We start from the raw sequence: 16,177 nt of genomic DNA on the forward strand, positions 1-16,177 counted from the left end.
TGTGGCAGTAATTATGACATTTCCCGTTACTGTAATTCTCTATTTATACTGTAAGAGGAGGAAGTTTTATGCTTGTGGGGCCCCTTTTCTTAAACTCTCTATCATACAACCTCTTGAATTCATTTATGCTGTCTGCATTAGCTGGGTCCTCAGTCAGTCTGTTCCATTCATGCATCATTTAAGCTAAAAAAGTATTTCTTTATGTCTTTATTTAAAAGTTTCTTAACTAACTTCATATTATGTCCTCTGGTTGCTTTACCCCTACCTCTAAAGTCATAGGTCTCTGGCTATTTAAGCAAAATTGTAGTAGTGCAGTTGAAAAAATATGAAAATCATCTCTAAATGATTTATTCCATTAGAATAGTATAGGAAGAACTTCACACTTCAATTGAACCACGTAAAGAACTTATACTGTTCTGGTATACCATAAAAAGGAACTGAAAAATTACAGGATTGCAAAATGCCACGTTTATCAAAGACGCATTATATGCAAACATCTAACAGTGTCTTAATACATCAATATTTCATGATATGCTCGATATCTAGTATATATTTATAATGCACAAGCAACAACTAAGCCAGTCATGGCACATAAGTTGTTAGGTACATCATACTCAAACACTTTCACAAAATAAGAGATATTTTTATGTAATCATACAATTGATGATGCTATTGTGGGGTATACATTTATCACTGTATCACCTTAACTGGAACAGATAGCTTTGATTCAAATGGAATATGGCAAATATTTGCATGTAAATGCATTGTTCAAGTGAAATCACCTTCTGACCACAGTAAAATTATGTACACCTATTTGTTAAGACATTACTGTTAACGTATGAAATATATTCATAAAATTCTGTGGGAATATGGCCAATGTTTGAGTATCAAAGTACATTGTAACTTGGGATGCTTTTTTAGTCAGTAGTGTTGGATCATAAGTACATCTATGGAGTACTAACTTTATATCAAGCAAGATGATGGAAGAAATACTGGATTGGGTAAACATCAGGTACCACTGCATATCTTCATGTTTGAAAAAAAAAGAAAAAGTATACCAAGGCAATATTTTTTACTTGGTAAAGAAATAATCATTTAAAATTTGCAACCCAAATTTAATGGATTTTATCAAAAACTGATTCTTTATGATATATTTAGATACCTTTCTCAGTAGACAATAAGTTGATATAATACAACCTAACCACTTGATATTACACACAAGACTATGTTAATACAAACTGCTGAATTTATCATCTCAATGTTCATGCAGTCTATAACAACCTAAATTAAAATTTCAGCATATCATGGATATTTAAAAACAATATTACTCTTATAAGCACAACAGCACCATATTCAAGATCAAGTTATTCAGTTTGCTGAAACTAAAGGTTGTATGTATTGTCATTGGAGAACCAGTAGAAACTTATTAATGAACTGGTAATGAACTGCTTCACTTACACAACCACCAACTGAATGACATTATACTCATACTCTACAGGAGAACAACATAATCTCATGCCAGAAACTACAGACAGCAATAAACAAAAGTAGATAGCATACTGTATTATGCATTAACCACTTTTTTACAATTAAAAAATCATACACGAAGTATGCATTAATACTTTTAACAATGGGACTAATCTAATGTATCAACAGCCTCCAATATGGATTCCATTATTAATGATCACCTTTTACCAAATCAGTGATGTAGATGGATTTGTAACTGTTACTGAGCAGCTTCATAATAAACTGAGTTCGGCCCAAATAATTTCATCACTCTGTAAAGATGATGTGTGGTCCATAAATTATTTTCATCACTATCTCCGTCAGTCATAATGTAGCCCTGAATACAAGATTATCCACATAACCTGAAACAGAAAGAAATGCAGTTATTAAGACCAACAAACAAGTAATTACACTTTTGCTAAGTTGAAACATCATATGATGTTGGCCACTGTCCTATGACAATACACACGATGGATGCCATTCCATAAGAGAACATCATTTGATGGTGACTGCCATTTAAGGGTTAGCATGTCAAAACTTGGCACAGCCCAGACTATCCATTAAGGTCTGTGTCGAAAAATCTTTATGAAATGACATTAGTATTAAGCAGTCTTAAAACACAGAAATACAGTTGCATAAATACTTGTGTTGGCCTGGCCTACATTAAGAGGCATAGAGGAGTGTGAATGCCCACTCAACAGCTCCCAATGAAATGGTTTTCACATTATACTCATATTTCATCCATAGGCACAGTGTTGTTATTGAATAGCATGAATTTATTTGGAAATAGTACACTTCTCATACTAAAAGTCAATATGAAGAAAGAGTGGCTGGTATGTGTAGAGAATACTGAGTTCCCTTTCTCTCTTTACCTTGACCATAGTTCACTTTACTCTTTATCATACACAGGTGCTGCAATGGTTGGGAATGATATGAATATTTACTTTGATATGAATTATACTTAATTGCTGTTTCCCTCGTCAGTGAGGTAGTGCCAGGAAACAGACAAAGAAAGACCCATCCACTCATATACACACATATGTATACATACATACACAGACATATACATATCAACATATACACATATATATACATACACATACATATATACACATGTATAGTCAGTCAGGAAAGTATCATCATTACAGCTAGGTACGATGGAAATCAGAAAACGTACTATGGGTCTGGTCATATTTGAAGGGTTGGTAAACTTGTTTCTGATGTGCACTTCACCATCCTTGCAACTTTGTCAGCCTTTCCCTGTTTCCCTGTTGCTATATACCCTTAAATTACATCCTCACTTTGTAAAGTGCGAGCTTTTAGTGACTGCTTCTCTTCAGTAAGAACCAAAACTGTCTTACATTTTTAGGCAAATAACAAGAGTGCTGTAGCACCTTCAACATTTAATAATGTAGATAAAGTTTGCAAATGTTTATATGAGAAAGATTTTATATGCGTAACCACTCCCTTAGGATTAACAATCTTTTTTGTATGTCCTACTTTCTGAAATCAAGTATTTTGAGTTTATTATTTGTAAATCATGTTTCAAGTTAATTCTAATGAATTATTCAAAGTGAAACACAATTGATTATTTGTCATAAGAAATTCATATCATCAATGAGAAAATACACCTTACCAAAAACCCTGCAAAAGATGTCACGAAACCTTCTTTAGTTAACTCCCACATTCCTCCAAACTCTTCTTCATCAATGCCTTGAAAACTTGATGCATAAAAGTATATCAGGGCAGCATTAATCACACAAAATCTGCAAATAATTCAATAATGGAATTACAGATATGGCAGCAACAAAATTCAATTAAACAATACAAATCAGATTATCACAACAAATTATCACAGTGCAAAATTTAATAGTATATCTCATAAATACATCATATTCCCTCAGACGCCCAGTCCTCTGTTCTTAACGCTACCTCGCTGAGGCGGGAAATGGCGAATAGTATGAAAGAAAAAAAGAAAATACATCAAGTTTTTGTCTGGGTTTAAAGCTATTCAGATGTTCCCATTTTCATATATTTTGATTTCTGTACCCAAGAGAAAAATCAGTAAGGATCTAGGCATAACTCCCCTTTGTGAGCGAGCCTTCATGATTTTTGGAAAGGAAACCCTACATCCCCAGAATTATTTACAAGATGCATATGGTCTCAAACAAAGATATTTTATGCTTCTGGTCTATCCTATATAAACAGGAATGCAGTAAGATATGGAACCACAGAATTGAAAAAAAAATCATGGAAAAGACACCTTCCCTAGCTAGGCTGAGGGAATGCATTCCTGGAAAAGTACATGTAGAGTACATTCCCAACACTTCAGCTACAGAAAATACATTTACTAATTTTGTACAGACACTTGGAGAGCCTTTATAGAGATCATACTTGAGCTTAAAGGTATCCTTTTAAGATTTTGATCAGTCCAGATTGTCAAAAATGTTTCTGAATTCCCTCAGTCATAGCAAGTCTAACTTTTATAGTACTTAAAGCATGTTAGTAATCATGACTGAACACCAGCATTATCTATTTTCTATGCATTCTTTAATGTACCCTGTACTGAATATGTTGGAGTTAAGAAGGTAGAAGGCTTGCAATTGGGCTGTTTGGTAATTTCAAATTTGTTCAGAATGTTAAAATTACCTCTAGGTTCTTCGCGGGTGCTGTAATGCAATACAATCTTGAAAGTGCATATATCAAATATAAAAAAAATGTACTTGTATCAAATCAATAAACATAGAAAATAAAGAATCTTATGTGAATAGATCTCATAATATCAAAAAATAATTATGTGAATCGATCTCATAACATCAAAAAAGTAAAGAATCTATGTGAATGGATTTAATGGATTTCATAATTTCATGAATAGTTGTGTTTTTTCACTACAGCAAGCAACTTGGCTTAACTTATAATTTTCTTCTTCGTTACTAACCAGACGATGTAAGGCATATATAATGAGTATTACTTGGTACTTTATATATCCTGAATAATATAATTTCAGCGTTACTAGGAAATACATATCATATCGGTAATTCCAGTATCTACCTCTAAACATTTGAGTCCCATTTCTACATGTACAATTATTTCAAAGTTAAATGTTAATTATGAGGGTATGATAGTTATGATAATTCAATACTTTTTGTCCGGATGAAATTTTACCGTACAGTAAAGACAATGATGATCTGAGAAACAAAATTATATGCATAATGACAACAGGTTTCTCTCAAAAACTTGAATGAAGAAGTAACAATGAAATTCAAAATATCCTCCAGTTCTGAAGTATTTCCCCCAGGGTATTTTCAGTGCATTTGAATACATTTTGAGCATAACAAGAGAACAATTTAAGTTTACCTTGAAAAAAAGTCCCTCAAACATGAATATACATAATTCTGATTGGGAAAAGTAGCAAGTCACTTTGGTCTGCAAACAGTTCTCATATAAAATTCTTGAAAAAGATTGAGATTTCATTTACTAATGTAAAGTGTACTTGTAAATTATATACAAAAATGAGAAAAGCCTGCATTGCTAACTTACAGGAAGAGACCAATGAAGCCCCTAAGGGGGATGAAGCCCCACACAAGCCCCAGCACAATGCCTAGGACTTGTCGACCCCAGTATATTACATCCAAGAACTCATCCTGTGGAAAAATAGTTAAACAGTCCTTTTAATTATTCTGACTGTGGCGTAAGAGATAAATATTTAATAGAGAAAAGGCATAAAGTTCATAAAACCAGTAAAATCTTGTAAAAATGTATGGGCATAAATAAATAAATAAAGGTTTACTGTATTAAGACAGCCATTTGGCTGAAAATACACAGATGAGTTATTACTGGTATTACAGAATTGGGTGGTCATAACAGTCATAGGTTAACCAATCATCAAAGAGCTTAAGATCAAGGTAGGCTAAACATTTCCTTGCTTTGTTTAAGTACATGAGTAACATACATCTACATTTGTAAGTCAGTTTGGCATATATATAGAAATGTATAAAGAGTACATACAGGTGCAAACAATGTGAATATGTGTGAAAGCAAAAGAGAGAGAGAAATATAGTAATGTACTCACCTATGAGTACTTACACTGAGATTTTGCCAAAAACACGGAGCTAGCATGCAACACTCACTGTATTTCATACTCGGTTAATAACAGTGCTTCTCTCCACCACCATACATATTCTAAAACTCAAATCTCGGTTCACAGGGGCTGACCCCAAACAAATATCAAGTTTTCTTTTTAATGTTTCTGTACTAGTTCTCTAAATGTTTCATATTTTTCTGGCATTATTGCAACTAATTTTTCCTACTTTTCCTGTGAACTCTCAAATACAGCACGTCCTATATTTTTATGTCTTTTTGGTATAGTCCCAGGTATTACTTCAAACTTAATACTTCTGCATAATCCTTGTTGAGATGTGCTCAGAACCATTATGTTATTCTTGATGCCCTCCATTTGTTGCCACACAAAAATTATCATGTATCTTGAGTCCTTTCAACCTCTAATTATAGTTCAAAATTCCCAAATCCTCAATATTGCTTCTGAAGTGCTTCTGAATACTAATGTTTACTTCCAGAGAAAGAAAGTACTTAAATATCAATGATTAGATTTTGCTTGAAGAAAGAAAATTTTAGAATCACATTCATATACAGCAACAGAGATATACCAAAACAGACATGGTGTGCTGCTGAGGACCATGTGGAATAGCTGCTTGTGGGGTGGTATGGCAGTAGGAGTAATGGATACTTTGTCCTCTGCTTATTAACATTCACTAGCATATGTTAAGATAATCTGTCATGGTTGTATTTGGTATATTTCAATGAGAATACTGAAAATTACAGTAAGTCACAGCTGCTAGGGAGGTTGGGTAACGTTTCATAGGATCTATTGATTTTTTTGAGTGCCACTGGAGTGGTAGAGTGGGTGAAATGTAATACTTCAAGGTGGATTGTATAAGTGGAAAAAAAAGCAAAACGAGGAGTTTACAAGGATGATAGTATGATTAAAGGGGCTGGTGTGAGAGGAAGACCACCTGTGACACAGGGAAATAAAGTGGAAGAGTGCTGGAAGGAGAGATATGGGGGAAAATGCATGGAATGGTGTATATGAGGGAGGCATGTAAGGACAGGAGTAAGTGAAGACTCTTTTGCTGTGGTCACACCCTTGATGGAAGCTCCTGGAAGGATCGGGTATCAGAGATATAGATGGATATATATACAAATAACTCTTCTCCTTATAATGCTGTATTCTTGTTTAGTTCCACATTACTCATAGCTTTGGATACTGAGTGATTGTGTTCTCTGCAAATGTAGGAAATACAACAATTGCAGAGCACGATTTAGTGTTACACCTTTTTGAACAAAACCAAACAAGGCAATCGTTATGAGGGTTATATGCATGCTGTATAATATGGAAAATGTAGAGTTGATAAATGTAAAAGTAGGTATTACACTTGTAAAATATCATATATGTTTGCTATTTCCTGCATTAGGCTGGGGTGTTCATGTATGTATGTAAAGAAAGTACATAAACAAGGTTAAGAGATGAGGAAACACTTTCTTCCAGTAACACAAATTGTAAACGGTAATCACACCAAATCTAAATTCTTCAGCTGCTCTGGATCAGCCATTCAATATGTCGAGATCCAGCACCATTCACATGGTTCTCAATCGTGGGTGTCACTGGTGTATTTTGACTACAATATTGTACATTCAGATGAAATCTTTGCTCCTAGGGAGGTTAGGTAAGATTTTCACCATTATGTTGATCTTTAACAAGTTCATTGCCTACCATTACTTTAAATAACCCCATACTGACTCTGATACATTATTATCACCCTGTTTAATATCCTTCGATAAAATAAGCACGATGATTATCATGTTCTGCACCTGTTACTGTATTTGCAAACACTACACCGACAGTGCTAAACAAAATCTACAATATCTAAAGCTACTAATTATGCAGATCTGATCTACATTTTCACCATTAACCCCACACTTTCCCTGATATTCAAAACCCTTAACACTAACTTAATTGAATATTGCATAATAAAAGACTGTCCCAGACCATACTCCATTACCATCACTGATCAATATTATTCCACATCCAAAATTAGTTTGAGTGCATAGATATGCTAATAAACTATCCTGGGTAAAGGTAACTAAAAGTTACTCTGAGGTCATTACCTGATTAAAACTCACCTAACCTATTTTAGATTACCTTAAATCAAGCTTAGTTATGTTACTATAATCCATAATTTTATAAGAATATGTGGTATCTGGCTCCTCCGACATAAACCACATTAACAAGTCAATCCTTTGAACCAAGAAAAGAAAGTAAAAACGACGTCTACTATCCATCTTTGGGACGTCTTGCATCACATGTACAGTACACACTGCAGAGTACCACAACTCCACCATATAATGTTAGAAAAGGATCCACATCAACTCTTAACTCATCTCTGCCAAGTTAAGAACTATTTAAGAACTATTCTAATTATTAAATGAATGACAGTTATGCCCTCTCACCTTGTCAGGCCACTGAGAATTGCTAGTAAGAGCTCTACTTAACACTGAGGCGAGACACTGGCTTTTTCCTACACCATTTTTTTCATGAACGGCCTTTGTTTTAGTTGTCATAATTAATAAATTATCGAGAAAGTAGACGGGTTACGTTCTTCTCCAAGAAACCATTGAATGAAACCTGCCGCAGGTCGGAAGGAAAAGGGCTTGTGTGCAAGTGTCGAACACATGTGACGTAACCTCAAGCGCCGACCCTCCTGTCAGCGAACATTGTGGCCAGCGTCCAGCTCCAGCCCATGGTTACTGGCACTGGAAATGTCAGAAGATATGTTTGAAAGAGAGATAAAACACTAGACAATGTCTACCACAAGGAATTGGATGTACCTACCCCCCCTACATATTCGATCATATATGTTTTCCACACGATGAGGCTTATGTCTCCAGTGTGGATGACATACAGTTTGTAAGATAGAGCATTTTCATTCGAGATGGACTCTCTCTTGTCTCTACATAGTGATGTTTATCTTCAATCTCGAACCATATTCATTCATGTCGATGATTCTACTCTACATACTTCCACTCATTTTCCAACTCTCCCCACTTTAATACTCGTTCCGTCACTCATACTACAAGTTCCTCTCTTAATTCAGGCTTATGCAGCAAATCACAATGACGAAGCAGTAACTGGGTCGTAATCAACACGTGTCATTTAATGTTTGCTGATGACAACACTGGTGGCAGATTTGAGTAACATATTGCAAAAGTTGGAGAATAAGTGTGGGTAAGTGTGTGAGAGGAGGAAGCTGAGAGTAAACGTGAATATAAGCAAGGTTGTTAGGTTTAGTAGGGTAGAGAGGGACGACTTCGTTGGGGTGTCGGTATGAATGAAGAAATTTTTGGAGGAAGTGTTTTCGATATCTGTGAGGGGGACATGGTGGCAAATGGAACAGATGGAAGAGGAAGTGAAGAGAGGATGAAGGTTCTGGGAGCACTGAAGATTGTGTGAGAGGTCGTTGTCTGGAAGGGTAAAATTTGATCTATTTAAAGGTATAGTATTGTCAGCAATGTTTCATCGAAGCTAGGTTAGGGCTACACATGGGGATGTCAGGAGGGTTGATGTGTTGGAAATTATATGTTTGAGGAAAGTATGCGGTGTGAAGTGGCTTGATGGAGTAGTAATAAAGGGGTAAGAGAGATGTGTGGTAATAAAAAGAGTGTGGTTAAGAGAACAGAAAAGGGTGTGTTGAAATGGTTTGACCATATTGAGAGAATGAGTGAGGGAAGGTTGACGAAGAAGAAAATGTGTCAGAAAAGGAAAAGGGTGAGACCAAACTGGAGATGGAAGGATGTAGTGAAAAAAAATTTGTGATCAGGGACTGAACGGTTTTGAGTGATGTCGTATGCAGGGGTCGACGTGCTGACAGTGGACTGAACAAGGTTTGTGAAACGCCCGAGGGAAACCTCGTAAAGGTTTATAGGGCCTAGTTGTGGATAGAGAGCTTTCGGTGCATTGCACATGACAGAGAATGGATGTGGCGCTACCTCTAAGTCATGAAACGGCGATCAGATATGGAATATATATATGTATATATATATATATATATATATATATATATATATATATGTATATATATATATATATATATATATATATATATATATATATATATATATATATATATATATGTGTGTGTGTGTGTGTGCGTGTGTGTGTATGGTAAAACGTAGGTTATTCACCCTCCTCTACATTGCATTTTTGTAAGACATGTCCCCATTCTTGGCCACCATCTGTTTAAAGTGCTCATTTCAGGCCTGCATCCCAGGCCTCACCCATAACCTTAAGACTTCAGCACTACACTCTGGGCTAAACCACTCGTAGACCACTAAATAGTTCAGTAAACTTAGATGAGTGAAAGACATTCCTGTCATTTTTCTGGGACACTCATCCCCTCCCCCACCACCGCAGAGAAAATGACGGGAAGCATACTTATGTAATTCTTCTTTCTGCTTTTTAATATCCGAAATAGTACAGTGTTTGTACCCTGCCTGTCTGTACTCCTGTGCTAATTTCACTCCACTACAACGTTGCCAAATTTCTCTGGCATTTCAAGTTTTTGCGCAATATCACGCTTCGTTCTCTTACATGTAACACACTTAGACTTGCTTGGGAAGTCATTTGATACAGGTTTGGCCTAAAAATAACATAAATACTGAGAAAAATATCCCAATTAAACTACAAAATGCTGAAACGCAGTTACAAGGGATAGAATCAGTCGCTTGCTCCCAGGAGACGTGTCGTCATGACCTAGCGTTTTCTTTAATGTTCACCTTTTATTCGCTAACCTCGATAGCTAGATATTCTTTTGAAATGATGGTCCGGAAAAATATTGATGGAAAATTCACTAACATTCCCTAGTTTTTTTTTTTTTCAATCATTCTTATGCTAGCCACTCTTAAGAGCGTCGTAGGCTTCTTTACGTGTATGAAATGAAGTGGCGTTACTATTATTCTTCCAGTTTTCGCCTCTATTCACAGTTTTCTTTTTCTGATAAAGTAAACTCTTAAATTGTAAACATTAATATTAATATGAAAAAATTACTCGACAATGCTTTATCTATAGATATCTGGGAAGTCGACTAACACTGTTCAGTTGACTGTAGCGCAGGCGTGCGGGTGCATTTACTGAAAGGTACTATTGAAGTGACCTTGTTTGTCTTGAACACACCCTTACAATCTTTTCTACCTACAGTTACGTTATTAATCATCCAATATCTTTTAGTGTTTAATACAATGTGTAAGGGCTCTGCAAATGATACCTTCTCCTTGACCTTCAACAAATAGAGGAGCCACGTACCCCTCGGCCGGGTCGGTCGACCCTGAAGGGGACTTGCACCCATGTGTTAACACGCAATGCAGGTTCTTGTAAATATGCATATCCTTCTTTTGATGTGGACGCCATTCAATACTTGCATATTTTAAACGTTTTATTGAAATAACGGCACGGAGGTCTTTTGATTTAGGTACACGAATGATTTTATCAGTGCTGTTAATTTGTTGACCTGACGTAAGCTACTGCGTCACTGGGTCATTGTGTGGCCTTTGGTTATTCATAAATGAACCTTTATGGTGTCTGTTTTCTCAAACAACCAAAGTTTTGTATCATTATCCTCCTCATGTCTTTCCTAGCAACAACAACTTGCCGCTCTTAAATATGTACATTATTCAATCTACAAAATTTGAAATATTTTTCCTGTTGCGAGTACTTCCCTTCTCATATCCTTTAGATATTCTATTAAATGTATTAGATTGTTATTTTCGAGTACGTAATTACCTATTTCTACAGTATGAAGAGAGAGTTCTATTGTAGGGTCCCATCTCTAGAGCTCCCCTCACCTAGAACTTCCTCTCGACCAGTGGTGTGTGTAAGATGGAGAGAGTGTGTTTGTGGACTGAATAACAGTAATGTATGTGCATCTGAAGAAGAATAAAAGGCCGAAACCAAAACCAAGAGAGGGAATTTGATAGCCATTATACTGCTGGCTAAAGTGCCTAGGATCCTAAGTCAGTGGTTTCCTGCCACTGACAGCTTGTGTGTGGAAGCATTCACAATTTGCAACTCTAGTTTTAGTGAATTATGAAAATACACCTAAAACATCTAAGCTCAGTACGGTCAAGCGGCTGCTTTGTGTTTAAATTTGACAACAAATATGCTTATATTTTATGCAACAGCGAGAACATGCATTTAAAATTCTCGAAAAAAAAAATGCCGTGCTTTCATCGGACATTACAGTGTTAGTATTTCAGTCATTATTTAGAACTGGAAGTACCAAACACTGAATTGAAAAATAAGATAACTTCTCCATTCCAATAACTGGGAAGTAAATTCCTTAGCTCCTAGTGATCGTTGTAGATATGCTTTTATCCAGTGATCTCGCTAAGATTGCTGTATTCACCCATGTCTGTTTCTTGCATGTCTTGTTTCACATATGATATCACTCCATAGGCACTGTAATGGTATCCGGTTATTCATCATTGAATATAAATCTTGTCTTGAAGTCATCTTTGCTTTGCTACCAGCATTAATACACAGTCATGAAATATGATCAAACGTTGAATACCGTCATACCGCCTTTCTTTATATACTCTTTGAACCCTAGGATAGTGTGTCATACTATAATAATACCATATGTTCTAGAATAGTGTGTCATACTATGATAATACCTTAAGTCCTGTATCCCAATTTCTACATGCAACAGGGTTACCCCATGGGTATCCATGTCCGGGGATATGGCCCTCACTGATAGACCTGTGAGCCAACCAAAGGATGAAGCTTTAACAATGGGAACTGGTTTGTCTAAACCAATCGACCACAGATTTCAATTCACAGTAGGCCTTGGCAAATACTTGTGTTGACCTCTGCTAAAACAATGTGATAAAATTTGCAAAACATGGATATGTACATTTCTTGGGTAATATTGTGGCGAACTATGGACTGAGAGAACCATAGTTAAACCATTTAAATGGTTATTCCAAGGTTTCATATCGAAATGAACTCTTGAAATCTAAAAGTACTCACGGCTGCTGGGAAGTCAGTGGGTGTCTGGTGTTTTCCTGTTGTCCTTTTCAGGTTTCCTCTCAGACCTCCACCACCTGATCATGACAAAACCATTAAAATATGTGGCATGCTAGAAGCATCTCATAAGTACAGAACCACTACTTCAACGCTCTTGTTTAATGGAAAACTGGAGTGAGAATACCTTTATTGTATGTGTGTACTTGTTCGTGTGTGTGTGTGTGTGGGTCTATCCATTTACTTCGAATCTGGGAAATGATGATGCAAAACGGGACTTATATAGTAACTTCATGAGACAAATAAAAAAATAAGTATGACACCCCTGATAATAAATTCGACTCTAGGACTCAAAATGATAATGAAAGTGTCCCATCTGTACGTTTTCATTTTCTACGACAGGGCAAACCATTTTTTTTTTTTTGCATTACGTCGGTGTCCAAGCGACCGACTCCACTAGTAACTTCTGCTACCAGTAGTGGCAGGTTACAGAGTGTAAATACACGTCCCTCGACATAACTAAAGACTTAACAGTTGCCAGGAGGACTCATGATCAAGTATAGTTTGATGGTGTAATTGGGTGTGGCGACTACACTGGTGCTGGCTGAAGCAGGAGGCCAACATGAGGCCCCAGAGACTGACACTTTACACCTGTCTACACTCCTGTACTACCACAAGCCAAGCTTGATTGCCTTCAACCACTCTGGGTATTATCGTACAGCGGATCAGTTGGATAATTATGAATCTTTTGGGTTAATTAGATCGAAAAAAGGTGAGAATATGGAAATCTACCGTGTGCCAAGTAAGCCTGGGCAGCGAGAGTATGTTAGGGGTATCTCTTATATGCATACGTAGTACATTTATAAGTTTCTCAAAAAAAAAAATCGAATGTGTAGCTTTCTGCAGTCACATAAGTAGTTTGTAAGTGCAATAAGTGGATTAATAGCATGACACTTTTGTGGAGTCATACCTGCATACAATTTACCATACCGTTGACTCATGTGAAGTTGAGAAATATTTGCATGTGTAACTGTAATTACACATTTGTATATGAATAAGTTTACTCATGATTTTCTAAGTTCTCATATGTGTAATTGAGTGCACTTATGTATAACCAAGTGCTCATATGTAATTGTAAGCTTAATATAACTGTAGGCCTTGTGAGTAAATGTATCTTGAGATCATCAGGACAGTATGGTCGTTAAATATCAAGTATATTGAGGGTAAAGATTAATTTGTCAGCTTGCACTTTCGTAGAAAAAGGCTTTGGGTATTCAGTGATATTGTCCTGCAATATTATTGTAGTGTTTTGAGAATACATTAACAGTTGCAGACCAGGTATAGAGCAGTACAATGTATTTTATGATATAAGCTAAGGCACAAGTAGTGAAGGTTCTATTATATGTAATATATATATATATATATATATATATATATATATATATATATATATATATGATTATTTGATGTTGAATAATGTAACATTGGAGAGTGATGAAGATCTTGGAAAATGTAGGGTTAATTAGATTGTAAGTAAGTGAGGCTCTTGGAGGAAATCAGCAGAATGTCTGAAACCCGTACGTAATCACCTAAGCAGCCAGAAATATCTTGATTTTCAATATTCTGTAGAAGTACACCAGACACACCCATGACTGAACATCACACAGTTGCCAAATAGTTAAAAGAAGAGGGACAGGTCAGGTGATCATCACTCCTGTTGCCCAACCTTGCCACAAGCAGCCAGTCCATGATGTCCTTAGCAGCATATAACATTTTTATAGGTTTATTTCACCCATAAATCTCAACAGCTGAGGAATTTTAGTGAGGTTTTCGTAGGCTCTGTATTTTTTCCAAATTTTTCTCCCACCTTTACATTACTAAACCCCAGTTTCCTTGATGCTAATAACCATCACCAAGTCATAACCCACAACTCTTATTGCATTCTCACAACACTGTACTGACATTGCTGAAACTTAAATCTTCATTTATGAAGTGGTTATACATAGACCTTTTTGTGAATATCTGCTTTGACATTTCCATTTAGAATTTATCTCCATTAGCATCAGTGGTTTTATCATTGTCATCTTTGTCTTTTTAAGGGAAAAAGCTGCTACTATATATTATTTATGTCTGCATTTGTTAGCTCAATATATGTGATGGTATTCTCATCACATTGATATAACATTATTTATTTAATTTCTTTGCTGATTACTGACTTATATTGATTCGCATTTTGCATATCATCATGGAATTGTAGTGATACTTTGTGGAATTGAACTTTTACAGAACCTCAATGGGGCTATGATTGTCGTTGGTACACTGCTTAACTTTTAAATCACCTTGTAATCTTGTGAATGGGAGGAAAGACAAACCCTGCAGCTTAAAGTCTCAACCCTTGACCATTGTGTTGATGCCACTGTGCTTTTTGACTTCAGTTTGCTATGTTTACTCAGAAATAAGTCTAATGGGAAGCTCAATCCCTCTTTTTATCCTTAGATAGTGTCTACTATTTTGTAATTAGGAGGCGGTGTATTTCTCATAATGCAGCAAGTTTCAGAATTTCATTTATGTTTTAACCCATTTTATAACTGGAGATGTCTTATTGCAGAAAGGTTCTTCCACTCAGATGATGGAGGGCCTGACAGTAGGACAGTCAAACTCAGAGGACTCTGAGGCCAAGGACTCTTCCAATCATTCTTTCTTCCCGTCACGTCAGCCCATGCTGTTTAGAAGACCTTCAAAAAAGCCAAGTCTTCTTCAGCTGCAAAGAAATCGTGAAATAGAGGTAAAAACTTGAGATACTGTTATGGTGATATGAATGATTATTGATCACAGTTAAAGAAAACAGAGGCCTTGGGAAGAAAATCAGGAAATACCATATGTAAAGAAGTGATAAGATTAGAAAGGATTGATTTCATTAGAAAGAAGATTGATTTTATTGTGACTGCAGCATGGCTTGTTGAAATCTACCTTTTAATCTCTCTTTTTATCATGGAATTTTGATTCCTCCATCATTGTACAGATTTACTTCATCATTGTTTAGTTTGCGTCACACATTTGCTATTCTATCCTCAAACAAATGTTTCCCCTGTACCCATGTACCATTCTTATTGTCTCACTCCATAGGTAGGAGACATTTTGCTCAACTTCTTATTTTTTGTTCTCTTTCCTTCATACAATAAACAACCTTACTGAGGCCTGTGACCTCACTTATAAGGGTAAGGTCAGAAGCTGATGATGTTGAGGATGTAGTGCAGTGGAGATGTATTTTTGGGGGTGAGATGGAGATGTAAATGTGAAGGTGAAGATGCACTTGTTAGGCATGAAGTGGATTTAAGGTTGTGTAGTATATAGTAAAGATGTGTTTGTTGAGTATTAAGTGAATTCAGAATCATCTGAGATGTCATCAAAGCATGTTTGTGAAGAATGAAATGGATATGCATTTTTTGCAGAGAAAGTGAATGTAGATGTCGCAAAGATGCATTTGTAGGTGTCTTCCTTGTACATAGGGAGATGCTACTCATATTTGTGACCCAAAATATTCTAGATGTGAAAATTTAATGAAGCTGTGTTGTGTTC

At 36.0% G+C, this 16,177-nt stretch overlaps 2 protein-coding genes across 7 annotated transcripts in view; one reads left to right on the plus strand and one right to left on the minus strand.

Annotated features, from left to right (window-relative positions):
• Nucleotides 1–331: 331 nt before the first annotated feature.
• On the minus strand, nucleotides 332–8,261 carry LOC139757044 (GEL complex subunit OPTI). Its single transcript, XM_071677060.1, has 4 exons — nucleotides 8,035–8,261; nucleotides 5,047–5,150; nucleotides 3,143–3,272; nucleotides 332–1,868 (listed from the first exon to the last, which is right to left on the minus strand). Exons 1-4 carry the CDS (start codon nucleotides 8,143–8,145, stop codon nucleotides 1,827–1,829), a joined length of 387 nt encoding a protein of 128 aa, XP_071533161.1. The 5' UTR covers nucleotides 8,146–8,261; the 3' UTR covers nucleotides 332–1,826.
• A 2,415-nt stretch (nucleotides 8,262–10,676) lies between these two features.
• Nucleotides 10,677–16,177, plus strand: part of LOC139757045 (WD and tetratricopeptide repeats protein 1-like) — a 30,652-nt gene continuing 25,151 nt past the window's right edge. For 2 of the 6 annotated variants that reach the window (XM_071677061.1, XM_071677065.1), the window contains exons 1-2: nucleotides 13,231–13,370; nucleotides 15,207–15,383. In XM_071677061.1, the coding sequence (XP_071533162.1) occupies nucleotides 15,225–15,383 (159 nt within the window). In that variant the 5' untranslated portion in view covers nucleotides 13,231–13,370; nucleotides 15,207–15,224. Of the gene's footprint in view, nucleotides 10,718–13,032; nucleotides 13,371–15,206; nucleotides 15,384–16,177 lie in introns of those variants that run through there. The other 4 variants (XM_071677066.1, XM_071677064.1, XM_071677068.1 and 1 more) reach the window with 4 other exon arrangements.

This window comes from Panulirus ornatus, chromosome 24 (assembly GCF_036320965.1).
Source record: "Panulirus ornatus isolate Po-2019 chromosome 24, ASM3632096v1, whole genome shotgun sequence".
In the NCBI taxonomy this organism is placed as follows: domain Eukaryota; kingdom Metazoa; phylum Arthropoda; class Malacostraca; order Decapoda; family Palinuridae; genus Panulirus; species Panulirus ornatus.